The following is a 27,098-nucleotide window of genomic DNA, read 5'->3' as shown; positions in this document are numbered from 1 at the left end:
TGCAACGCCCATAAGTCTAGAGCTGGCCCTAAGCTCCTACAAAGGTGAGTGTATTATCATATTATTTTTTCATTTTATCCTTGGAGCCGCAATACTTCACCATTGGCAGTTTTTCGTGTCTCCTATTTTGTCTCCACATATACGGATTATCCTACTACCCGGACGGATCAACTCCTGAGGACTGTACAGATATCCCACCAAGTTATATCAGTGAGACTATATTTTTATTCATTTTTATTTTTTAAATTCTCCAATTGTATATTTTTTATTATCTGCAAAGACTCCCTTCAAAGATATTTTTTCTAAGATTTTTTCCACTTGTTTCTAGAGACTTATGTTTTCCGTCACTATCGGATTGTAACCATTTGGTCTGGTATATACTGTATTTTACTGTATTTTACTTTTTAGCGCAGCCCTTCCCCCCCGTTTTTTTTATTTATTTAATCAGTATCAGTCTACGTGTAATTTGATATTAATATATATATATAATTATATATATATATATTAATAATAAAATACACCTAGACGGTGTATGTGTGTGTATATGTGTATATATATACTTCGATCATATATATATATATAATATATATATACACATGATCTAAGTATATTATTTTATTTTTTTTACACTTAACTTTTAATTTAATTTATTTCCAGCCAAATAACAGAAATAACTGGAATAACAGAAATAACAGAAATAACTGGAATAACAGAAATAACTGGAACTAAAATCCCCTTTTCTCCGGAAATGTGTATATTACATCTAAATTTCAGCCAATACAACACTGATCTGCAATATTTCCTTACTCATGCCTTAATAGCGGCAAAGATTTCTATATCTAGAAGATGGAGAACCAAGATATTACCAAACTGGGAAACAATAAAAAAACAGCTAATCCTACAGTTAAAAATGGAAGGAGGTGTAAACAGAAATCTGAAGAAAAAAAAAGATTGTTGATATAGATAAATAGCTAAATAAGCTGACTACGTAACTTAAGCTAACAAATAAATCAAGAAATAAAAGGAGAATAAAGCAAAAGTAATAATAAAGCTAATCCAAGTATTAATATAGGAACACTATAGAGGACCAATAGATAGATAATTTGTCACCATCTTTGTGTATGTATGTATTTTGGTTTTGTTTTGTTTGTTTTTCTTTTTTTTTTTTTCGGGGTGCTTTGTCTTTGGATCCATGTTATATATACTTTAATAAGTCGTGTGGACTTATTGGGAAGGAAAATGAGATAAAAGGGAAAGCATTGATGATGACTTATGTACCAAGGCCTGAGTTACAGGAACTGCAGCAGAAATTTACTGGCGGGTACTGTGTGAAATGAAAAAAAAAGAAAAAAAAAAAAAAAGAGAAAAGGAAAGAAGGAAAACAGAGAAAAAAGACGAAAGGAGAAAAAAGAAAGAAAAAAATAGAAAAAAGAAAAAAAAAAAATGTATTTCCAGCCAGCAGGGGGACTACCTGTCATTACAGTTAATCCCCCTGCTGGTAATGCCTCAGCCAGCTAACCCAGCCATGTGATTGTGAGGTCCTCGCAAGGACTTCACTCTCACATGGCCGGGGGGGGGGCTGCTGGAGGACGGACGTGCCGTAGGGGGCTCCCTGGGAGCGACCGGGTAAGTAAAAAAAAAAAAAAAAAAGGAGGGCGTACTATTACGCCCGGCGGCGTTTAGAGCCGCTTAAAATAGGGCGTAATAGTATGCCCTCCGGTCTTAAGGGGTTAAAGGCGCTTTCGGCGGTGGACAGAGGTCATCATGGGCACTCGTTGGACGGGGGTCATCATGGGCACTATGACCATTCTGCGGCATGCTAGCCCATATGCAGCAAACTGTGATGTACGGTGTTCTGGCAACTTTCTATCATGGCCAGCGTTAAAGGACCACTATAGGTACCCAGACCACTTCAGCTTAATGAAGTGGTCTGGGTGTTAGGTCCATCTAGGATTAACCCTTTCTGCTCTATACATAGCAGTTTCAAAGAAACTGCTATGTTTACCTATGGGTTAATCCAGCCTCTAGTTGTTGTCTCATTGACAGCCGCTAGAGGCGCTTCCGCGCTTCTCACTGTGAAAATCACAGTGAGAAGAAGCCAGCGTCCATAGGAAAGCATTGAGAATGCTTTCCTATGGAATGGATGAATGCGTGTGCGGCTCATGCCGTGCATGCACATTCAGCCGATGACGGGAAAGGAGGCGGAGAGTCCCCACCGCCGAGGGAGCCCGGCGGTGGAGAAAAGGTATGTGTTTAACCCCTTCTGCACCCTAGAGCCCGGCGGGAGGGTGGGACCTAGAGACCCTATAGTGCCAGGAAAACGAGTATGTTTTCCTGGCACTATAGTGGTCCTTTAAGGTTTTCAGCAATTTGAACTACAGTAGCTCTTCCGTGCGATTGGACGGGCTAATCTTCACTCCCCATGTGCATCAATGAGAATTGGGAACTCATGAGCCTGATGACTTGCACGTCATTTGGCAGGTACTAATCACTGCTTAACTGGAACACCTCACAAGACTTACCGTTTTGGAGATGCTCTGTCCCAGTCATCTAATTATCACTAATTGACCCTTGTCAAAGTCACTCATTTAAAGTGTGTGTTTGGGATGTCCCTTTAAGGTAAGACAATTCTTGTTTAACATCCATGCTGCAAACTATCTATTTATCTACATTGCATGTAGAATTTCTCTTCACCTTCAGATTCCATTTTTCAGCAAAAAGCAGTGCTTGAGTGAGAGCTCTGTTATATTCTTATAGACAACAAAGAACATCTATCTACAACTGAGCATAATATAAATGTGTAAACCTTGGAAAAAGGAGAATCTGCCAATAGGACAGGAAAAAGACAGGAGAACCTATCTAGCAGGAGTGATATTTATAGCTTGTATTTCCTTTCCTTAACAGCCAAGTGGGCAGAGATAACTAATGTGATGCTGCCATGGATAAGACAAGAATGATACTATGCAAGTTGTAATTTTCTTTGTGCTGTTTTTAAAAAAAAAAAAAAAAAAAAAAAAAACTTTCATAAACTGCAAATTGAAAGAAATCTAAAAAGGGTATGGTTAGCCACTGGGTTAGCCACTGGGACAGCCACACAACACATGAAAAAAGTATAGGGTGAACAAAATCAATCATAAAAGGCTTTGTAAAAAGAACTAAGCAACATATGTAATCATTATTAGGATATTATACGCAAATAGGACTAAACTATGCAGATGAATAATGAATAATGGTGCAGGCAGTGGTGTATTCTGTTTTTTTGCTGCCCTAGGCATGACAAAACTCAGGCCCTCCGCCCCCCCCCCCCCTTTCTAGATTTCACTTACTGTTAAAAACCAACCCGCTCTTTGCCTGACAGACACACGCCTTTACTGCTGCATTCACACGCTTTTACTGCTGCATACACTGAAATACACAGTCATTGTCACACACTCACATTCACAGACATACACATACACATACACACTCACTCAATGTCAGACACACATTGACAGACACACGCACACTCCCCGACACACACACACACACCAACACACTCCCCGACAGAGACACACTCCCCGACACACAAACACATTCACAATTTTGTTTTATTATTTGGTTATATTTTGGTTGATTTCTTCCAGAGTGGGGATGGCAGGGCAATGTAGGTGCCAAAGCAAATGCCCTGTCAGCCTCGCCGAAAATACACCTCTGGGTACAGGTTAAAAAAAAAAAAAGCATTTTTGCTAGATATGATTAAAAACTGCATGACCTAATTAAAAATGAACGTAACAAAGTTTGCGGTCAATGTATTAGTTCCTCTTAGTTGATGGGCAGCAGATGATATATTGTGTACCTACAGTATCTAGGAATGAATTGCTGTAAGAGTAATTGCGTAATTACTATTTCCCACACGTAGTATTTAGATCCAAAATTCTAATAGACAACACTTTTGCGGCACTTCCCTGGCAACCCAACACACATATAGTTCTTCAAATCGTTAATCACTTAGAATTTGTAATGTAGTTTCAACATAACTAAATACACATTGAGCTTGCATAGATGGAAAAAACTATCAGGAAATTAACTTCAAATGGATGTAAGGAAGTATTTATTTTAATGACTTCTATTGTATTTGATGGCTAGATTATCTATGTCCTCAGAAACATATGAGGCCTACCTGACATGACAGGAGTACAGAGAAGTGCTTCAGGGGAAGCTTTTTCCCATCTTCTTTCTGTGACTGGTGTACTGTGTAGGCAGACGTATTTGGACATGTGCTTGTCCTGATTGAACTGAGGAGATTGTTCGGAAAACTCACTCGCTTCGTTTTTCAACTGACTTGTAGTATCCTTACAGTATTCAGTTTTACAAGCTTCAGACAGTGGTGATGAATTATTTTTAAAGTCTTTGAGACCTGCAGAAGGTTGGACAGAATCTGGAGAGACGGGAGTCTGCCAAGGAGGCAATATTGGAGAATTCGGTGAGATAGAATCATCAAAATCGATATCATTTGTCTTATCACTGGATTCTGATTCAGCTGTGCCTAGCGGTAAATCCAGTTCTCTTTCAACAGGATCAGAGTCCGTTAAATGGAGGGCAGGAGGCGAACTGGCAAAATGAATGGTTACGTTCGTTTCACTTGATGGTTGATCGTCGGAAGTTGCAGATTCCGCAACTAAAATCTGGATTTCTTTTGGAGGTAAGCTATTGCAGCCACTTGGAATAGTAGCTGCTTTAACAGTAGTGGGTTCATTTGTTTCTTGATTTATTGGATTTTTATCTGAACTCTTCGATGCCTCATACAGGTCCTTGGCTTCAAGCCATAACTGAACTCTCTGTGGGGCTGGGGCACTTTTACAAGGCATGATTATCAGCTTTTTATCATCTTCAGGATTGATTTTGTCTTTCTCTCTTTCAACAAGGAGTCTGTTCATCCGGGTTGGTGAAACTGGTCTGGGATTCTGTGTCATTGCAGAGAATGCAGTCTTCCAAAGTCGCAATCCCTCCATTGAAAAATCTCCCTCAAATTCAGGAAGATTGTGGGGTAATTTTGTTTCTACTGTTAGAACTCTACCTCCAATCTCTCTAAAAGAACAAGAGAAGAATATATTTAAAACACAATATGATCAGAGCACACAAGACAAGTGTTTTATGACCTACAGAATTGTGCTTGATTTCTAGCAACCAGTGCCTAATAGAAAGGTTCTGCATAAAACCACCCAAACACAGAGCAGGTTCATTCACTAAACAACGAATTACATTAGATCAAAAACTAAACTGAAAAATTAAAGGGACACTGTAGGTAGCCCCAGACCACTTCAGCTCATTGAAGTGGTCTGAATGCAATGTCCCATGTCCCTTAACCCTACAGTGGTAATTATTGCAGTTTCTGAGAAACTGCAATAATTATCTTGCAGGGCTAAGTCCTCCTCTAGTGGCTGTCTATAAGACAGCCACTAGAGGGACTTCTGGGTGCTTAGACTCAAAACAACGCTGGACGTCCTCACGCTATGCATGGTCCCAGAGTCACTGGAAACCCCATAGGAAAGCATTGAATAATGCTTTCCTACAGGAAATCCTAATGCAAACACATCAGGTCTCCTGCGCTGGCTGACATCGGCGGGAGAGGAGCGTGGGCGGAGCCTGACCCAGCGCCGAGGGACATCAGCGCTGGCTTCAGGTAAGTGACTGAAGGGGTTTTAACCCCTTCAGCGACGTGGGCACTCTAGGAGTCTATAGTGCCAGGAAACCGGGTTTGCTTTACTGGCACTAGAGAAGCCCTTTAAGGCTAGCGGCACCCAAACTAGAAGCAGATAATTTTTCCAAATCAGATATTACGTAAATATTGCAGTTTGGTTTTCCATTCACTTCTATTTGTTTTTTTAGAGAATACATCCCAGTATGTCTTACCGTAATCCATTTCAACATAATAAAGACTTTGGCCATTGCTGGAGAATAACCATTTGCAGCACCACTTGAAGTATAAACTTTATTTATTATCTATGAACACCAAGTCTGGGGTTTTCGTATATTAAAAGGTATCAAAATACACTATTTAAATGCAGGTTGCCCACTGTGCATGTCCATTAGAAAGACCTTTGCACCTAACATGATGGAGCCAGCTATTATGCAGTACACTATTTAAAGACATATCATGGAACATTAAATGGTCCAACATTCTCAGGCAAAAAAAATGCTATGAAGAGCTTCACAAAATAGACAATCAGAACTTCTACTTTAGTAATATTAAGATAGGAAGGACTGGAGATGAAGTCAAGGGACCCTTGGCACCATAATCACTACAGTGGGGTGGATATGCTGTTAAGTGGGGCTCCGTTTATTAAAGATTATAAGACCTTTGCATAAAGGCAATACAACTGCATAAATAATGTTAAACCACAACATCAATATATCTTGGAGTTATGGCAGCCTTCTGTATGCAACCATTATGGACAGAGAGAGGGTCAAATATCCGGAACCACCAAGACACATTTAGAATGCTTAATGTTAACACATTTAGGATGGTGCTTATCGATACCGTATTGTATGCCAATAATACACTCATTGTTCTACTGATCCTAATGGTAATGATGATTTTCAACATCTTATGTGTATTTTTGTGGTTCTTGACTTTTGACTCATCCAGTTTCATAAGTAAAAGTTAAAGAGCAGACCCCTTCCAAAACCCAATTTAGTTACACAAACAAACATATAAAGCATATCTATGCATTTATAAAAAATAACACACTATTTACATAGAACACAAACTATAGCATGCCTGAGATATCCAGCTTGCAAAGTTGTATTGTTTGGTTTCTCTTGTGATGACGTGGACAGCAATTTTAACACAAAAGAAAGCCGTAGTCAATGTGACAACATTGCTAAGCACACATATAGTGCAAGATTAAAAGATTAAAGGTCACTTTTCTTAAAGGAATGCTTTTTCAAAAGTTTCTCCTCTAATCCAATATGGGCAAAAAAATAAATAAAAACATTTACTGTGTTTCTGTGTTTCCTTTACAAAAGGTAGAGTATATTCTACAAGATGGGCCTGTTTTGTTTTCATTTATTTCCAGGACAATTATGTGTACCGTCATATAGGTACAACAAATCTCCACTTACAATTAATATTTTAATCTTACCTTGGTTTCTCTGGTGCATCTGAGGGATTACTGAAAAATGGTTCTTGATAAATGGTTTCCATAAGGTCATGGTCCAATAAAGTTGCCATAATTTCTTCCCGACTTGGAGGAGACATTAAGGGTTTCAAAATGTGAACTGGACGTGGTGTGGCACTTCCATTTTTGGTCTGCGATGGTGAACTTATAGATCTTGGTGAACTGTCAGGAGTTGGCGTTAAACCATCAATGTGCCTTGAAATATATAATTCTAGATCTTCTGAAACACAATCCATAAAATCTCCTTCTGGGGAAGACAGTAGCCCAGTAAAGGAGGAATTTGAGCAAGGACGCTGACAACTTTCAAACGCAGAGGTATCTTTAATTGAACAATTTGGATCTACCTCACTCCATCCTTGCTCAGGTGAATGAAACGTGGCCTCTTTAAGAATACTTTTTCTGTTTGACAAACCTTTTCCACTGAGACACTCTTCTGAATCTTTAATACTGAGTCCATCATTTAAGGATGAATAATGGAGGCTTTGAACTACTAATCCATTTTTCCATTGAGTAAGCAAGGGGCTTTGCTTAATATCACTACATTTTTCAAATAAATCTGGACTAAGAGAACTTGGTCTCAGAAGCAGCTGTTGAGGCTTTTTCTGTACAGACGGAGCACCATCATGATGTAAGCACTCCTTGTCCAGAGTGTTGACAGGAAAAGGATCGCTCAAAAATTTCTGAGGTAAGTTTTGATCAGCTGGAATAAACTGACTCCCAGAGTATAAACTGCAAAGACCTGTTTGCCCTACAGCATTAATATCAAAATTATAGTTGTGCTCAGGTGACAAACTGTCTTCCAGTGAGTAGCAGCTTTCAAAGCCATGGTCAGATAAAATCCCAGGGCTCCGGGCACATGAAGTGCCTTTTCTCTGGTGTTCTCTAGGAATTTTCGCTATGTCACTTTTTACATTCTTTGCTCCTTTAGGTTTTGTGTTTCTTGGTGCCCTTGCTCTTTTGTTGGGGGTAACACATGGTGACTTTTTATTTGAACATTTTGGTTCAGGTGGATTAGATATACTTTCTTTCAGCTTTGTTATCGTCTCTAACACATTTGTCACCTTTGCTTTCTGTTTTTTATGAAGAAGTTCCTTTAGAACAGCTATTCCAGATTGCCCTTCAAGAATGGCTTGAGGAGCAGCCCCCTGGACGGAGTTCTGAACAGCTTTAGTGCAGGAGAAAATGTCTGGTAAACAGTTTTGACTTAATTTCTGGTTGCCAAAAGGTGCCCCATCAAAAACTTCTTGTTTTTGCTTCCACTGTGATATTTTGACTGGGCTTTTTATTGTTGATGTTAGACCATTCTTAGATGGCTGAATCGTTTCACGACCTTCCTCCAAAGAAGGTGCAGAAGAAATAGAATCACAATTCTTAACAGGGTCTGTTAAAGAAGATCCTTGCTGCTGACTGCTAAACACGTTTGGAAAAAACTTCTCAAAAGGCAAAGACTCAGGAGAACCCTGCATTTCTCGCAGTTTCCCGACAGAGGCCAAAAGTCTTTTCTGGGTCTCAGTAGGATGCTCCCTATTCAGAAAGGTATTACCCAGTGTGAATTGAGCATTTTGTATTACCTGAGATGAACGAGAAAATGAATTTGGTATGCTTTGTGATGCAGTTAAGTCTTTTGTTTGAAACACACTGGCAATCTGAGCCCTTGTTGGGGAAATCTTAAATGGCTCTACATCTTGGTTTAGTGGTAAGGGAGTTGGTAAAGGAGTGTGTGTTTCTTTTTGACTAGAGTATTGCTGTAACTTCAATTGATTTGATGTAATGGCGAACGAACAACCAGATGAGATCTCTTGCATGCTGCTTGTTGATGGCATTTGAGTAGAAGGCAGATGCCCAGTTGAAAACCCAGACAAGGTAAGGTCCGGCTGGCTAAGAGATGGTGGTAGCACATCATCTTTTAAAGGTATAGGTTGCTCCTGGTGCTGAAATACTGTTGTCTCTGATTCAAAAGGCTGAACATTTGCTTTCTTATCCCTATCTTTAATTTTTGTATGCTTTCTTGGTGCATTCTCACTCTTCTTCTGCCTTGATTTACCCTTCTGTCTCTTCCCATTCTTAACCAACTCAGAAGGAGCGACTTTATTGCCTAGTTTGGTTACTGCTATTTGGGGACTAGTGATTTTTTTCCTAGATCTGTTTGCTTGTGCCTTTCTTTGTCTTTTCTTTATGGTGTTTAAATCCTCTTTCTTACTACTTCCTATAACAGGACATTTAAAAAGAGGAGTCTCTTCAACAGGACTAGAATATATTTCTTCTGCCCTTGGATCAGTGGGAGACCAGCAACGTGGAGGAGACATATTTATTGGACTTGGACTTCTCTCTGTAAGAAAACCAAGTTTTGACATAACATCCTTATAGTCTGTGTCACAGTCTTCCGTTTCAGTATTATAGGATGGCATGGGAGATGCAAGAAAAGTATGTGGTCTCCTCCGTCTTACAGGTATATTTTTTTTCCGAATTTTATCATCACATGACTTTGGAAGTCTCCCAGGCTTTTTCTTTGCAGTCTTCTGTTTTGTTTTTCGTTTTGGATTTTTCTTTGGTGCATTAGGATATATTGGAAATTTGGTTGCAGGAGAATCTGGCACTTTGGGCCAAAAATCTTTTAAAGGTGCCATTTTATTATACAGTTGGATTTTGTCCTCTGTTAGTTTTACATACTCTATTGATGGATCAAGCTTTGCCAATTTTACTTGCATGTTTTTTCTGCCCTTAAACCGGTTTATTATTATGTACTTAATAATTATAGGCGGCAGCTTACTCGACATTTTCCTGCGTTTACGCACCTTTTGAGAATTTAGATCATCTTCGGTGGATTCAGTGGGTTGAGGTAGATTTAATTTAGAGTTGTGTGGACTTGGGCTTCCTTCTCCATCTTCACTTTCAAAATTTGCTTTCCGTTTTGTTCTTAAAGTGTATTTATTTGCATAAAGTGCTAGGTTCGGGTCAGAATCTGCATGACCTTCTTCAAAATGACATTCAAACGGATTCATTTCACAACTATTTGTTTGAAATGCACCATCATCCATCATCACAGCTAAATCACATGAAGGAACTCGGTCAACATCAGGAGGACTTTTGCTACATGCGTTTCCTGGTGCATAGCTACTGTCTTTTACCAGATCAATATCATTTAATTCTCCAGCAGATGGGCAGATGGAACTCTCCATTTGATAATTGTCTGCAACAGAGTGCTCTTGAACAAGATCAGAATTTGCCTCAAATGTTGCTACAGATTCTGGATTGCTCCCATTGTCTAAGTCACTAGGAGGCTCAGTGTTTCCAGAAGCCTTTAGTTTTTTAGCTAGCTTTAATCTTGTTTTTTTAGGTTCCTGGAGTTTACAAGACAGTGGTGTAGGTTTCTGTGGACGGTTTAAACAATTTGAAAGTACAACACTGGGGAAAAACTTGTAATGTGTCACCTGCTGATTGGCACTGGTAACTTCAGCCTTGTGTTCCTGCAACTCTGCATATCGCACCTTAAGTTTATTAAGACTTCCTTCGTTAATGCTGGAATCTACAGGATGCATTGTGGTTCTACTGCCATCTGCACATGGAGTCATGTCGCAGCTTTCACTTAAGGCTGCAGGAAGAAAACTGCTTAAAGGTGGGTTGTTACATTTATCGTTTCCATCAGCAGATTTTTTCAATTTGTTGTTGCTAAGTTCTGCAAAATTTCTTGCACTTCTATCTATTGTGTCTTCAGTGACATGACGGTTCACATGTAAAAAAGAGCCATCTTTATCAATTTTTCTAATGCTGGCGAACTTCCTGCATTGCAAGTGCCGGGTCACTGAAGAGATGCCCTCCTCGAACATATTCTTGTCACTAGCAGGAACAATGTCATTTTTGCTTCCATCTTTAGGTAAGACTTCTGGGTGGCTTGGTTTGTTAAAAGGTGCAGGATATTTCATATTGTAAGTGCTTTCTTTTGGGAATGAATGGACAGAATGTTCAGGCACCTTTTCTAAAGCAGATTTGGAAAGCTCCACCATGAGTCCCTCTTTTTTCAAAACGTGGGATGAAAGTGCACTTGTGTGTTGACACTGAAAGGCGGTTTTGGCAGACGACTGTGGCTCCAGTGACGTAGCATCTTTGTGAAAGAGAGATGCTTTTACTAGCTTGCTCTTTGCAATAACAGAAGAATGGGTTAAGGTACTTTCATTATTTAAAGGATTATCTAAAATAAAAAGATAAACAATAAATTAAAATTAGGAATTCAGGTAAACACTGAAATATTTTAACAGGATTATTCAATAAAATGCTAATTATTAGGAATTCAAAGTGAAATTCGGATATTAAGCTAAAATAGCTGTACTGAACAAATAGCCAATTGTATTCCAATATGGCTTACAATTTGAAAAACATTTTCAATCACTTTGAATTATATATAACACAAACACACACTGTACAGCACTGCGGAATTTGTAGGCACTTTAGAACTATAATATGTACCCCTAATTTCCCTTTTAATATTGAATTCAATCCATTATGAACTACACATTTCCTGCTCATTTTCAAAGATAACCAAGCACATACTAAAAGCACGAGAGAATATAATAAAATTTGTAATTGTTGTAATAAAGTTACAAATATATAGCCTATTAACTATTTTTAAAACACTCACTTTAGAATCTCAATTCTTACACAACCACAAATATTAGGAAGGGTGTAGTCAGTATACAACCTTAAGACTACTGTAAGGTGTAAGGCTACTTTATACCATTTTGCAAATGATAGATATGATTTTATTTACCACTGTTCTCATCTGCTGTTCCATCTAACTGAGGTATAGAAAGATTTGCAAGAAGCAACTTGTTACTGCTCCATTCCATTTCATTATCCGAAGACGACTCTTCTTCTGATGAGCTCCCGTCAATGTTCTTACAAAGTCGGCTGAAAAAGAAAATGCAAACAAGACTGTAAAACACATTTAAGGGTTATGCTCTTCAATAGAATACCCGGAATACGCTGGTAGCTGGGAATTTGGGTAAATGTAGACCAAAGGACTTTATATGAAGAGTCTCTAGGTTTAGGAAGCTAGCTGCAGAAACTTGGTGTAAAACCCTCTCTTCTATGGAAATTAGCTATACCGTGTATCTCTGCCCTCTGCTAGTTTTTTCTGCAAACCTCTGCCTATTTTAGAAGTTTATAGTCTTTTTCCTATATGTATTACCCTCTTTCCAGCTGACTCCAGTCTCTTGTATGACTAAATCTGTCCTTTGTATATCCCCATAGAGGGATATTACAGAGATACCAGCAGTGAGAGTCTGAGTGTTTAAACGCCCAAAATACACGAAAACCAAAAGGAAGAAAACGTGTGTAGATCACTAAAGGTGAAAAATAAAATGGTACAACCGGTATAGTAATCGGTGGAGTATATTATGAAAATGTATATCTAGGGGAGCAAAAAGAATATAGTGCAATACAATCAGCACAAGAGAGGGTTGTACCATTTTATAAAAAGCTGCACCTTACCATGTGAAAAACTCAAACCACATATAACAATCTAAAACAAACAAAGTGAATTACAGGGCCAACATAAAGTGCTACCATAATTGTGCACAACTATAGTAGCACTTCGTGTTGGCACTGTAATTCACGTTAAGAGTTTTTTTTCTGCACGGTTCACTTTAAAATTTTGTGCTTAGAACAGTACTAGTGCACACTCATAGTATATGCACTTTGGTATACAAAGAGCGACTAAAGTGGTTCTATTAATATTTTGTGTTGTTAATATTTTTGTCTTAAAGAGAGCGCACATTATTGTTTGTGTTAGGCTTTTTTATATGTCTAAGTAATTATTTATTAGCAGTTCAAGACTTGCCAATCATTTTCTATAGTGTTTTAATGCTAAAAGTTCTGGTACATATCGTGTACATTTTTACAAAATCAAAAAGGTAACAAACAGATTCTCTTTTGAACATAGTATACATACTGCCGTTTGGCATCCTGCTCTTCAATATCGTTGTCCCAACGCTGAGACATTAACATGCTAAGTTCTGTTTCTTCCTTCTCCACCGTGGGCTCATTCTCCTCATCGTCACTATTCTGCATGTTGCTGCACTCTGCATAATTGTGTGGTGACAACCTCTTGAACATGTTCATTTGATACCCATCATCCTCTAGGCCAGCTAACAATTTTACCATGAACTGATCTTGACTGTTATCCACTGATAAAAGAAAAAAAACCAAGACCATCACATTCAATGTATGTTATTTCCAAAACAATGTACCAATTTATTGCTAATCCTTTTGCAGTTAAATATATTATGGCAACTATAGGTGGATGCAAACACCATACTCCCTAACTGGGTGAACAAGGCCTATTTATTATTGGTCATTAATTTTAACTTACTTTGGAGTACAAATGGGTAACCTGACTTCAGTAGGACAATATTCCATTGTACTGCGCTACAGAACTTGATGGCGCTATACAAGTAAAATAATAATAATATGATATACCATATTTGGATTTAGGCAAGGGTTTAAAGGGACACTATATTCACCAGAACCACAATGGCTTAATGTAGTCAAGCATGTCCCTACAGTGTTAGCACTGTAAACACTGTCTTTTCAGAGAAAAGCCAGTGTTTAACTGCTGCATAGGAACACCTATGTCACTCAGACTGCCACTAGAAGGTTCTTCCTATTTCAGTGCATGGAGGCGCTGAGCATTTCCCATAGACACTCATTGATTCAATGCATCTCTGTGAGCTGAAAGCATTGGATTGGCTGAGATCATCAAGATTGCTGATGTTAGTCATGGAGGCATGACTAGGCGGAGCCACCCATGGCAATGGAGAAATGGAACGTTTTAAACCTTTAAGCTCCAAGTAGAGAGGGTCGGACACAAACAGAGATTCCTGCACTGTAGTGTCAGTAATAAAGGTTTGTATTCCAACACTATAGTGTTCATCAGAATCAATGCTAGTGCTTTGCACAAAGGGGCAGACAACGAAGAAAAAAAAAAATTGAACATAAGGGAGAAAAATTATTTTTCACCAACTATTTTCTTCACTTTACTTAGAGGTTCAGGAAATAACAAGAGAAGTACAAGTTTCTCTCTAGCAATATTTACAGAACTGACCACAACAAAAATGGTCACTTTTGACAAAAGTCATGAATCATAGAATCATTGCTATTTAGCTTTGGTATTTATACTGTCCCATGCTCAGAGATATTAAGCAACGAAAAACAAAGGTTTTACTTTGCATACATCTTCCAGAATATTTCCCAGTTTAGATCCAAGGCAGATGTAACAAATATGCAGAAACATTGCAACTGCCTGTGTGGTCTAACCTTCTGGCAAACCTCAGAAAAGCAAAACTAAAACAGATTTCTCAGATTATGAATTACCACAACAATAAACATTAAGAAGATGTTAACATTCAAATGTTACACGTTACAGATTAATTAAAGCACGATTAGTCCAGAAGGGGGAAAAAAAAGGTAGGTCCTATCTAGAATTGTATTTATTTTATTTTTCCATAGCAAAAACTAAAAAAACTAAATAAAGTAAGTGGACTAAGTGCACAGAAAAGAATATGCACCAACAGCACCTGGAAACCGCTTATGAATTACTTTGTCACTGCACACCTTTTAATGTTTGTGCAGCTTGCTATACTATTCATGCAGAAGGCAGTAAAGAAGGGATTTTGATCTGTGATTCAATATTTACACAAATGCATACATATCAGACGAAAAAAAATGATTACAAATATCCCAAAGTGGTTGTATGAGGTTTGTACAAAGGTCTCTTAGCAATATGTTTACTATACCATACTATCATTTTTTATGTTATTGTTTTTGTAGGCGACAAATCTGCTTTAATCCATGTGATTTCTGGCTGTTTCTCACAAGCCTTTAAGTCATTTCATCTTCTTCAGACCTTTCTACAATATGTGGTTAATGCAAATCTGTCACTTTTCAGCATTTTATAAGAGATATACATTTTTATTTTATGAAACACTGATTCTAACTGCATTGAAATTTCATTCAAACTCTAATGAAATCCAGAGATACCATAAGACCATATGGTATTCATAAGGTATGAACTACTTTGCCTTATGGACAAGCTTGAGGTTGACAAAAGGTGGAGCTAAGCGGTCAACTTTTGTCCAATCCCAGCAGCTGTCACTGATCTTGTGGGATCCTCCATAGAGCTCAGTGATGTACTGTCACATATTGCTCGTATTTTACCTGGCAAATGAAGCACCAGGAGCTGTAGAAGACACACAGGAAGACTATATCGGTGGCCGCGAGGGACAGCTGTAGGTAATTAAAACCTACTTACCCCTGCACCTTGCAACCTCCAGTCTCACACTGGATCTGTCACTTTCTTGTGTCTTTGCGAAAGTATGCAAACACTGCTGGAAGTTAAGAAATTAAATAAAAAAAAAAATCTGCTTTGCACCAGCAGGTCAAACTGTCAATATTCTATATTTCTTTTATATAACTGAAATGGTGATGATGCAGTCACGGTTTTATTTGACCTGCAGCCAGAACCATCAAATTAAATCTAATTAACATGAGGTATTCTCAAAGCAAGATAGATTATGGTCTTCAGCAGTATAAGTTGTATAAAACTATTACAAGCAAAACAAAAACAAAAACGAGAACAATGTATTTGTTCTATCTTGAGTTAAAGAGGCACTCTGAGCACCAAGATCATTACAGTGTGCATTTGCACAAAACTGATTCTGCTAAAGTGGAAATGGGACTTCCAGTGTAGATATTTTACAGAAAGCCAGAAAAGTCGTGAAAGCCAAAACATCTAAAAACAGTTTGGTTCTTTACTGTGGTGCAGTACCAAGAGAATACAAAAGAATGTAGTAGCTGTTGTGCTTGAACTCTTATTTATCAAAGAAAAGTCAGATCTGTACTTAAATATTTTTTTGTTTTTTTAATAGAATAATAACATATATGAGAATCGGTTCACAAAAATGACAAAGAAAAAGATGACAAATGCTCAAAACTGGCCGGGTTTCTAGTGCATATTGAGCGAAAGAGTTAACAGAAGAAAGGTTAAGAATTACTTACAGAACACTGGAGACTGACTAAGTCTCTGAGACAAGGGGTGGAAACTTTGACTGCTTTCCATAACATTTAATATGGCCTCTTCATCGATAACTGCATCTGCCTGATCTTCCTCTGCATACCCTTCATTTCCTAAGGAAACACACATCCTTAACAAAACATCTCCTGATGTCAAATCTCCATGGGATTTCAGCTGAGTTCACAAAAATCATAATGTAGCGTGGGGTAGAATTACAAGACAAAAAAGTACAGATGAAGGGCATTCTTACAAAAAGTCAACACGGCGTACATGCAGTTAATTTTAGACCTCTGACAACCTGCATGATTCAAATGTAAAACAGTAACACACAGAGGGCAAGTCAGTTTGTCATTCTGATTTACAAGAGTATGCAAGGAAGAAAAAAAATTAAAACACACACATCTGTTTCCAACTGTTATCGTTGGCCAAACTAAAGTTCAAAGCCAACATGAAGCAATTTTTAAATATGATTGGCTAAAGCGGGAATCCCTCCTGATGTCAACAAGGCAATGAGATTGTGCATATTAATTAAGCACATGAATACACTAAGTTGACACGTTTTCATAAGTATCATACCTTCTGACTGGCACTAGTAATGACATTTTATTGCATAGACATCTATAGATCTACCAAACTCGATATCGAGGTTCTTTATATAGTGCATGTGATTTTTAGGGGATAAGAGGTATAATCCACACTACAAAGGACTGCAAAACTAGAATATAGATATAATTAACATACACGAGTACTAAAATGTTTTAAAGAAATTTAGTTAAAATATCTATAGCTTGACAAAAGGTAAAATGAGTGAGCACTCACGTTGCTTGTGGTCTCTGTGTACTTCCACCATATTTGCAGGTGTGCACGGGACAGCCTCTGTGGAATCTAACTGTGAGTGCAGAGTTAGCTCAGTGGAGAATTCTTCTGATTCACTGCTGCAATCCATAGAGTGTGACAGTGTCCTGTACAAGAACATGAAGACATCAATCTACAACTGTGGCAGAAACTTTAGGAAAGTTTTTTTACACTTCTAGTAAAATTTCATCAGCAGTATGTAAGTTACGAATGCTTTTTATATTCCTATAACGAAATGAAACCCTGCAATTCACAGATGAATATTTTTGTTCAAACCAGTCTTTCAACACATGTAGTATATATGTCAAGGTTTGAGTTGTCCAGGCATGGAAAAACTATTAATTATTTAACCTTAATTTAAATTCATAAGTCATCTAAAAAGAAATATAAATTCCAAAAAGCTATAAAAAAATTTAATAAATTCTATTCCTCTGTTACACATAAAGTATGTGTAAATAAAGGGGTATAACATCTGAACTGGCAGAACTGCTAGTAGGTGTATGGATTTTCTAAAACAAAACAAAACAAATGAATGTCTCATCTGTCAGTCCATCCTCAGCATTTTCGGTTGCCAAGGAATGATTTTGATTTACAAGAGAGTAAGAGGAAACCAGTACCACTCTATTCTCCTGTGCTTTTCCCAATCTACAGTGCATGTACTGAAGTTCTCTAGCAAGCTGGTTTCCCATTTGTCCAAGAATACAGGATTGACAAACATTACTCTGTTCACATGCACGAATGCTTTAGCGATGAAGTGAGTGTGTTTATGCACCCCTCTTTTGGGAGGCATTCCCATACAAGGTCACTAGTGTAACACACACAGACCAAGATAGGAGGAGGAGAGAGCAGCACCAGAAAGAGTGTATCTGCTTTAGAACGCCTAATGCTTTGAAATATACATTTTATCCTAAAATACATGACAATCATTGATTAAGGAGGTCATGACACTTTCTCTTTAACACATTATGAAATCAAGGGTGAGGGTGTGTCCAGTGTATAAAATGTTATTTTTCAGGGTAATTTTGCTCCTTTTTTTGTGCTAGGGTCTGTGCAAACCATTTTATTTATCTTCTACTTCAATACTGAATTGCAGGTCTGTCATATGACAATGCTACGTGGCCAGCTGCATGCTTCTGTATTGCCCAAGATCAAATGTCATGTAAAATGCCAGTGCGATTATCACAGCTTTAAACGTGTTATGTTTAATGTCAAAGGGATACACAGAAGCATTGAGCAGTGTTGGCTTTCAGTGGGTAGAATCTGCATCTGTAGCCAGAAAAATAAATAACCTCTGCTTAAAATGTTGACTGAATTTGACAAAGTATAAGGAAGTACATGAGGCTGGCAAAAGAGGTCTGTTTTATTCCCAGGCCAAGCATCTGAATAATATCCATACTTTTACTCACACAGAGAAGTCATTTTGCTTAAGGATTTCTTTGAATCTCTTCTGAAACATTTTTTCGCTTTCTGTCACAGGGACAAATCCACGATCTTTAGAAGTGGGGGGGGAAAAAATTCAATGTTAAAATTATTATAGTGGAAAGTAATTCACAGTCTTTTTTCAAACTGACGTTTGGAGGCTAGTGGCACAAAACCATACAACCCCGCTCTTATTGGATTCAAAGCTTACTTTTACAGCACCAATCACTTTCAAAAAAGACACCAATAAGAGAAAGGAACAGCAACGTTGCAGCTTCTTTATAAACAAGTCAATAAAACTTAGATAATCTTTCACTTTAAACTGACAACAAAATGTGTTTTATTAGCAAATGGATGAAAATAATCCAAATATGTTTATACATTACATTGCAATCTGCATACAGTGGCAGAATTTTGTATGCGAGAGGCACATGTGTTCTGGCAATTAATATATATTTATTGTTTGCATTGGATTTAAAGGAACATTCCAAACACAAGCATTTCAACATGTTGAAATACTTCACGGGACTCGAGTATTTTATTTTGAGCTTTATAAAGCACTTTTATAAGTCCATGCTTCAACGTCTCCTCGGCTGTCAGACAGCCAGGGAGGTATTAGTCTGCTTTTGTTAACTCCATAGAGCTAAGGAAAGAAGCAGGCACGCTAGGCTACAGAGTGCATGCGATTACTTCCCCTGACGTGTGCATGCTGGCTGGGGGTCGAGAGATGTGTTAATGAAAGGTCTCTGACTGGTTAATCTGCCAGCACAGACTGTGCAGCAAAAAATGGGGAGGGCTTGCAACAGCTACATAAGTGAAATAACCCATTCCCTCCCCCACCCCGTTTAAAAAAAAAACGTGCAAAGGAAACTACATTATGTCCTTATTAAAAAACTTGTTTAGGTTTCTTTATTGCACAGTCTGTTTAATCTAGAATTTCTTATCTCCTTCTCAGTAAATGGCTTGCTAGACCCTACAGAAGCCTCCTGTGTGTGACAAAAGTTAAATTTACAGAGCATGGGTCCCAAACTTCTAAAGTAAATTAACATCGGACTGAAAAGGAAACTTTTTTTTTAACATAGGTTGTGAGAGTCACAGCAAGGAAAGGTGTGGCTAGGGGGGGCATAAACAGAAAAACTCCTAAATAGCAGAGTATTGAGTGACGAGACTGTAAGAACATGATCTATCCACGCAAACTTCTTCATTAAGCTAGAGTTGTTTGGATGCCTACACTGTGCCTTTCAGGTAAACATGGGCCTTTTCACATATTGCTACCCATAATTATTAGATGCAATATAAGACGCAGAGCACTCAGAAGGGGGAAACAAAAACATTTGTATTGTGTTGTCATGAGGTGAATGAATTGCGTTGAAAATGTATCCATAAAACAATGTTAATGTTCTATCACTCCCACCATCCATTTCCAAAGGCCCACTTTTGAACCCTACAGGCCAGGTTATTTCAGACAGGGCTTGGAAGGTAGCAGAGTCCCCCACGGGGCATCTCTCAGAAGTTAACGACCAATACTTCACCGTTCCTTTGCTCCTAGAAGCCATTAGTCACACTGTGACTCTAAATGGAAAAACTCGTGGGAAGTTAAAAAAAACCCACAAAACAATATAATGAAAGTGGTTAATACTTATGAAATTTTTGCAACCTTAACAGCATAATCTCTATGTACAGATTTTCTAAAGACCCTAGCCTGAGAACGCTGTTGGCTATTTATTCCTTAGCATAAGGTTTGTTTACATGGGGTCAGACCGATAGCCAAAGCTGTCAGTTTGTCAAACACAGTATTAGCAAAAACTAATATATTTACAGTCCAATATAAAAAAAAAAAAACATTAGTACATTTTATATTCTGATTTGAGTTAGTATTTGTAGTTTCTTTTGGCAACCCTGATCTAAGTACTGAACATGCAAACAGTTTGTGTAACAATTGTTGAGGAAGCAAAAATAGACAATGTGATATTGAAACAGGAGTGGGGGATGAAACAAGTAGTCTGCAGAAAAAGAAATGCATACTAGAAGACTAATTATCCTGAAGTGCCCACTGTTGGTAATTGATAATATTATAACCGAGATGTCTGCAATTTAGAGTATAAGCAAGATAAAAATAAACAGTTGCTTGTGATAAACAACTGTAGCGACAAGGCCTTACATATTACAGAACGTAGACCAGAGTTTCTAAATCACTGAATGCCTTATTTTCAAACACCACTACGTGAAACTTACACAAAAAGATAAATTGTTCTAACCGTTTTTAAATTCCAGATATTTAGGTGTAATTGTCAAGACGGCAATGTAAAAGTAATTTAGCGCAATCAGCTGCATCACCCTCCCTTGTACCTATGCATGTATGCGTGTGGTTTATTTACTAAACAACTAAACATTAAAATTCCACAAGAAAAATTAAAGCCAAAACTGGTAACATTTAAAACATGTAAATACACTTTCTTGATCTGAACATTTTTGCCTACGGTTTTCTTTGTTTTTGTCTGAATTAAAATGAAGTGCACATCAATTACCAATTCACAGAATAAAGCTTGTGATCTCAGGAGTGCGGGTAACACGACAACTCAACTCTCAGAATAAGATGTGAGTCATATAACCCTGGCATAAACACAGAATAACAGATTGCAAGCTCAGTAGAATACCCCACACCATGACATTCAGCAACCTATACTAGATATGTAAGAACAAAGTCATCTTGAGTGTTCTAAGCTATACACACCCCATATATCTTTCCACACTTGTACAACAGGCAGCTTGGCTTACCTTGGGACTCTGGCGGGCTGATTTGAGAAGATTGGTTATTTTCTCGTCTACGTTGCTTTTCATCTTCCCATATAGCTTGTAGACCAGGATTCTTCCCTATCTGAACTGCAGAAAAATATATAAACATGAATAAAAAATGTCCAGGAAAAAAATACTCCAAGTTACTTTTTTTATGAACACTTGTGTCACGGCAAGTGTGCATAACTTATTATTACACTATGGAATATTGTTCTTCAATGTAATTGGTGTAGTATATTAAAGACCTGCTGGCCTGGCAGAGATGGTATTGTCGAGGTCAAAAGGGGTTACATCTTTTGAAGCTGGGACCCCCACAGAGGTCAGATGACAGAAGGGGTAGTATGAATGGCATAGCAATGTGAAAAGGATTTTACCATATGGATGTGAAGTAATCAAGGCTCTGCAAGGTTCTACACTTGGAAATGGACATTTGGAATGGGACAAGCGCCATCTTCTAAATATGAGTGGCCTAACTTGACCATAGGGGAAGGAATTGTGGTGTCCATCCTATCGGATCGCAAGGCTGGCATGCAACATATATATAGAATGGTAAAATAATAAATTCATAGAGGCAATTATTTATGTGGCGGGTACATAAGAGAAGCTAGACCCAAATGTTTCCATTTGGATTGATGTTGGTCTGGAACAAAGGAGGTAGTCAATTATTTCTGTAGGTACACCTTGACTCCACCCCTGGGCAAGACTAGATAATCCACAGGGTATATATCCAATGATTTGGAGGGATGTTGGTGTACTTGCTTGGGGCCAAAGATCTAATTTTGAGTGAGTCACCATCATCCTTCCTTGCCAGAGACCCCCTGGGTAGAAGTTGTACTTTAAAAACCTAAATGAGTAATTAGGATTTAAATGTTATCCTTTTAGTTTTTATTTGTTGTTGGTGTAAACAATTTGTTTATCATATATTCTTATATGCACTGTGACTATTTTTTGCTCATAATAAACATTCATTTATTAAGTTCTGCCTTTGTCTGGTTAAGAATCACGTTACCTGAAGAGACTAATTAGTATTTTGCAATTACATAGATATTGTGATAGGTAATATTTGGTGGGTTTTTATTATTGATTTACCTGGGGGACCAAGGCACCCCATTTATAAATTGTCTTGGTGGTGGCAGCATTAAAATAGTAATAGTTATATTACTATGTTTAAGTGTGGGTGGTGATAAAGGGGGACTTTGTCATTATTTCCTGTCTAGTGCAGACAAATCGTGAACTTTAACCCTTTCCCCACCACAACTACGCCACACACACTCTTGGAGCAGGGTGCGTTCGTGACAATTTGGCTACTCTAAGTGTGTCTCATCCTATTATCATTGCCATTTATAAAGGGCCAACATATTCCGTAGCACTTTGAAATATTCCTATTACACCTCATATTAGAGACCATATGACAGTCTAAATCAGAAAGTTCATGGTTTTAATGTCTAGTGACAGAGTAGACCATCATGTATTAAAAGACAATAAGTGTAGCTAGGAGTACCGCAGATACTTGCTTTCCTTGACAAGGCTGTCTGGCAGAAGAGAATAGCCAGCGTTTCTAGGTTTGTGATGTGATAATGTGCTTCTAGCACAAACGTTTACTCTATCTATCCCCCCCCCCCCCCCCCCCCTTACTTTCCTTCGACCCCATGGCTGTAAATACCTTCATATAACTGTTCCATCGCAATCTCTGTTCTTTAGGCCTCATCTCACATTGCCAAAACCAACGATACTGATTCTCTCCATTTTTTCTCAGCACCATAGGAAAAGCATTGGATTGGCTGAAATCATCAAGGTGGTGGGGCAGGTGGTTGCGGGGCCAAACACTGGTTTGGCCAATCAGTATCTCCTCCTAGGTATACATTGAATTAATGCATCTCTATAAGGAAAGTTCCGCGTCTCCATGCAGAGCGTGGAGACTCTGAATGACAATGTTGCACACTGTGCAGCACTGCCCCAGGAAGCACCCCAAGTAGCTATTTGACGAGTGGCCACTGGAGGTGTCCGTAGGCTTTAATTATCTGAAAAGACAGTGTTTACAGCAACAAGAAAGCAGAGACTGAATATACTCACCAGAACAACTACCTTAAGCTGTAGTTGTTTTGGTGACTACAGTGTCCCTTAACCCCTTAAGGACCAAACTTCTGGAATAAAATGGAATCATGACATGTCACACATGTCATTTGTCCTTAAGGGGTTAAACCCTTTAACCTATGATTTAACTCCTAAATGGCGAGAGTAAGCAGTGACACGCCAGGGGCATGATCTATACAAGGGGTGCCCAAAAGGTAGAGCCCCAGATGTTGTAGAACTAAAACTCCCATGATGCTTTGCATGCCTTTAAAATGACAAAGCATCGTGGAAGCCTTTAAAATGACAAAGCATCTAGGGATCTACCTTTTGGGCACCCCTGATCTATACACTAAAACTGCTTCATTAACTAAAGTGGTTTGGTTATGCTTATTCACTCTAGCAGACACAATCAGGGCAGATAAGCATCACAGTAAACACATATCAGGAACATTTATGCTGTACTTGTGGATGTCCTAAGCACAACTTTTCCTATGTTCCCTCTTTCTCCATTATTTCTTTTTTAAATAAACAAACATTGTGTAAACCATCATCTTAATTGAGTTCAATAAACACTGTTATTAAACGGTTTTAAAGACTTTGGTGTAATAACAGGTGAGAAAATAACCACAAACAGAAAAAGAGAAGATATCCTTTTGACAAATTCATGCCTGCATTTGTGTATTTCATCATATACTCTGTTTTCTTCCATAAGTTTCCATTGCCAAGTGAAATAAAATACAATTACTATCAACAGCCTCTGCACTTTATCCCGATTTTTATTATTGTAACATAATAACTGAAGGATGATTTTCAATTTAAAACATTTCCTATTTGTTCATCAAAACACTTGGGAGTAACTATCAACAGCAGAGTAGAAAAATTCCCTGCTGTTTAGTCCTTACACAGGTCACCCCTTCCCCATGACCACCAAGAGCAGACAACATGAATCAATGCCGACAAAGGACAGTGAGCCAAGCAAGAAGGAGAAAAAAAAAAAAAAAGGGAAACCGTCTTTATGACATCATCAACAACGTGCCGTAAAAATATATATACATTTAGGGGCATGGTTTGGATGTAATGCTGTATGGACATCTGGGTTAAGAGTTCTGACCTCCTCTCCTTGTAAAACACATTTTTAGATGCTTATTATCAGTTGGCTGCCCAATTTTTCATACTCTCCTATTTTTCAAACATGAAAAATAAGGGTTTGTCTGTGGCTTCGTATTTATTTTTCGCCTGACACTCGTGATGGTGCCAGCTCAAACTCTCAGTTGTTGAGGTGCAAGAAGATGCAGCTTCAAACTACTTGTCACAGGCATTATATGATTTCCAAAAAGCTCTCCATAAAGGCAGAATCTAGACACAAAATAGATACTCTTTGGGCTACAGCCATACGCCCCAAGCTCTCCCTAAACTAATTATGGTTATCAGGGATCCCTCAGGAATATGTAATACCCCTACAGAAATGATTCATTCTGCTTTTCTGGAGTATTACCAATACCTTTATAATCACACTCTGGGTAACTGGGTAAGCTCTGAAGGCGTTCTTTAAATCTATGGTCCTTCCACTTATTCTCAATAATTACAAGAAGACTCTAGATTAGAATCAGACATAGTGCAGGAGGAAGTCAGGATGGTTATTTCTTCCCTAATAGAAACAAAAAGCCCCCGGCCCTGTTGGTTTTAGTAGTAGCTATTATGAGGTTTTTAGAGAATCCCCTTTATTATCCAGGGTTCATTTAAAATAAAAGCATATTTTTTTGATTGAGCATTTCCACCTTCGTGCCTTTACAGGATTTACTTAATTTGTTTAGCTCCATATCGGGTTACAGAATTAATCTTAATAAACCTAATGCAATTCCTATGGGTATGTTGGCTGCAGACACAAGATCGATGTGGTCCTGTTTTGGAGTTCAAGCTCTCCCGCTCATTGTTACTGAATTATTATTTAAAAAGCACCAACAAATTCCGCAGCGCTTTGCAGATTTAGAGAGCATGCAGAGGGAAATACTTTGATCTGGAATAAAAATAAAAGATGTCTTGCAAGAAATATGCTATATACGAAGATACTACCCCAAACTAAGGGGTAGCTTGGAACTCTGCCCAGTCTTTTAATGTATTACTACACTATGTGCATTAGAGAAAATTGTGCTCTCTTGGGGATTAGACATGCATAGATCTTGAGTTAAATTTAGGGACTTGGACTTTCCACTGGTATACATGTAGTTGGGTAGGTCCCTACTTCTTACAGCTTGTCCTATATACTACAAATCACTTTCCATAGTAGAATGTATTGGGTACAAATTTGCCTTTGCCTCAAATCTTTCTCCACTCACTCAAGTTTTCAGAACTAAAGCATTTTCTTCAGGTACGAGCCTATGGGATTTTAATGATCCAGGGAAAGCAGGAATCCACTATACTTATATCTACAGAAGTATTCCTTCGTAATAGGCCTTTTCAGTTTTTTAAGCAATTTACAACCACATCTGTTCTGTTCTCAAATGCCTTGGATCCTATGTGCTATATTAGTGTGGGGCAGGGTCTTTGGGGAGGGGGAGGAGGGGGCTGATTGGAGACTTGTGGAGTGATATCCAGGAAGCAGCAGTCAGAGTGTCCATTTGTGTTTCCATCCAAGAGCAGATGTACAAACATTCTTTTCAGGTGGTATACCTCCCCAATTTAACTTCATAGAATGTGGATGGCCTTCTGAGAATTGTTGTGGCCATTGTGGTACATATTTTCACATGTGATGGTCTTGCCTATTAGTGACTATTTGGGGGATGGTCAGATCTTCTGGTGGCTGTTTTCAGAGATATTTTAAGTCATACCCTTGGTTGTTTCGGCTTTCAAAAAGCCCCGCCCCCCCTCTCCTGCCCCCCATATGAGCCCAAAATATTTTTAATAAAGTCACCTTAGCTGGTCGAACAACTTTGGGAACTCGTCCCCTGCTCTTTGTGAGGTTAGAGCTAAAAAGACAACCATTTAATTGACCAATTGGCATCAAAGGTTCATAATACTTTCCCCTCCATTTTATAAAACATGGATTAATTGGCATGACTGTGCCTCTCATTCTGAGCCCTGGGTTCTTCCTCTTTGATACAGAGGGCTTATTCCAAAGTTCCTTCCCTCATCGAACATTTCTTTCTGATATTTATTTTTATTTTGTTTTGTTCTGAGCATTGATAAAAAGAAAAAAAAAAAAAAGATTTGCCATAGGGTCAAATCAATCATATTTTATTTAAAACATTATCTCTTAAAGCCACTTCATGCTATATTGGTTTAACCCCTTAAGGACACATGACATGTGTGACATGTCATGATTCCCTTTTATTCCAGAAGTTTGGTCCTTAAGGGGTTAAAACATCCTGATAATTGTGCTTTCCCTTTATTTTAATGCAAATTCTCACTTAAGTTAAGGTATGCTTTAATTAATATCTGGTCCAGACGCAAATAAAGCACATTTCCTGACAAAGTCTGGCCTTCAAAATGGTGACACCATCTTGTCTAGTCCAGATAGCTGTATGTCTTCCTTCAAGTAAAACCACCATGGAATTACCGGATGGATAAATCAAAACCAGGCTATACTGGAACATTGAACATTTAAAATGTTATTAACAATTCATTTACAAGGTTGCAAAAAATGTCTACAGCAAGAAGTCAGAAACCATTCCAAATAAAATGTAACACGCAGTGCAGACAGAAATCTTCAATGTCGCCATAGTGAAAGT

General features: G+C 38.1%; 1 protein-coding gene across 1 annotated transcript in view; it reads right to left on the bottom strand.

Annotated features, from left to right (window-relative positions):
* Positions 1-27,098, bottom strand: part of REV3L (REV3 like, DNA directed polymerase zeta catalytic subunit) — a 185,774-nt gene that overhangs the window by 42,021 nt on the left and 116,655 nt on the right. The window contains exons 7-14 of the mRNA XM_063443510.1: positions 21,280-21,384; positions 18,489-18,573; positions 17,047-17,189; positions 16,212-16,340; positions 13,108-13,342; positions 11,926-12,065; positions 7,125-11,349; positions 4,160-5,067 (exon numbers count right to left, since the gene is read on the bottom strand). Of these exons, the coding sequence (XP_063299580.1) occupies positions 4,160-5,067; positions 7,125-11,349; positions 11,926-12,065; positions 13,108-13,342; positions 16,212-16,340; positions 17,047-17,189; positions 18,489-18,573; positions 21,280-21,384 (5,970 nt within the window). The remainder of the gene's footprint in view (positions 1-4,159; positions 5,068-7,124; positions 11,350-11,925; positions 12,066-13,107; positions 13,343-16,211; positions 16,341-17,046; positions 17,190-18,488; positions 18,574-21,279; positions 21,385-27,098) is intronic.

Source organism: Pelobates fuscus, chromosome 2 (assembly GCF_036172605.1).
Source record: "Pelobates fuscus isolate aPelFus1 chromosome 2, aPelFus1.pri, whole genome shotgun sequence".
Taxonomy (NCBI): domain Eukaryota; kingdom Metazoa; phylum Chordata; class Amphibia; order Anura; family Pelobatidae; genus Pelobates; species Pelobates fuscus.
The sequence above is the reverse complement of the archived record's forward strand: the minus strand, read 5'-3'. Positions and strand labels throughout refer to the sequence as shown.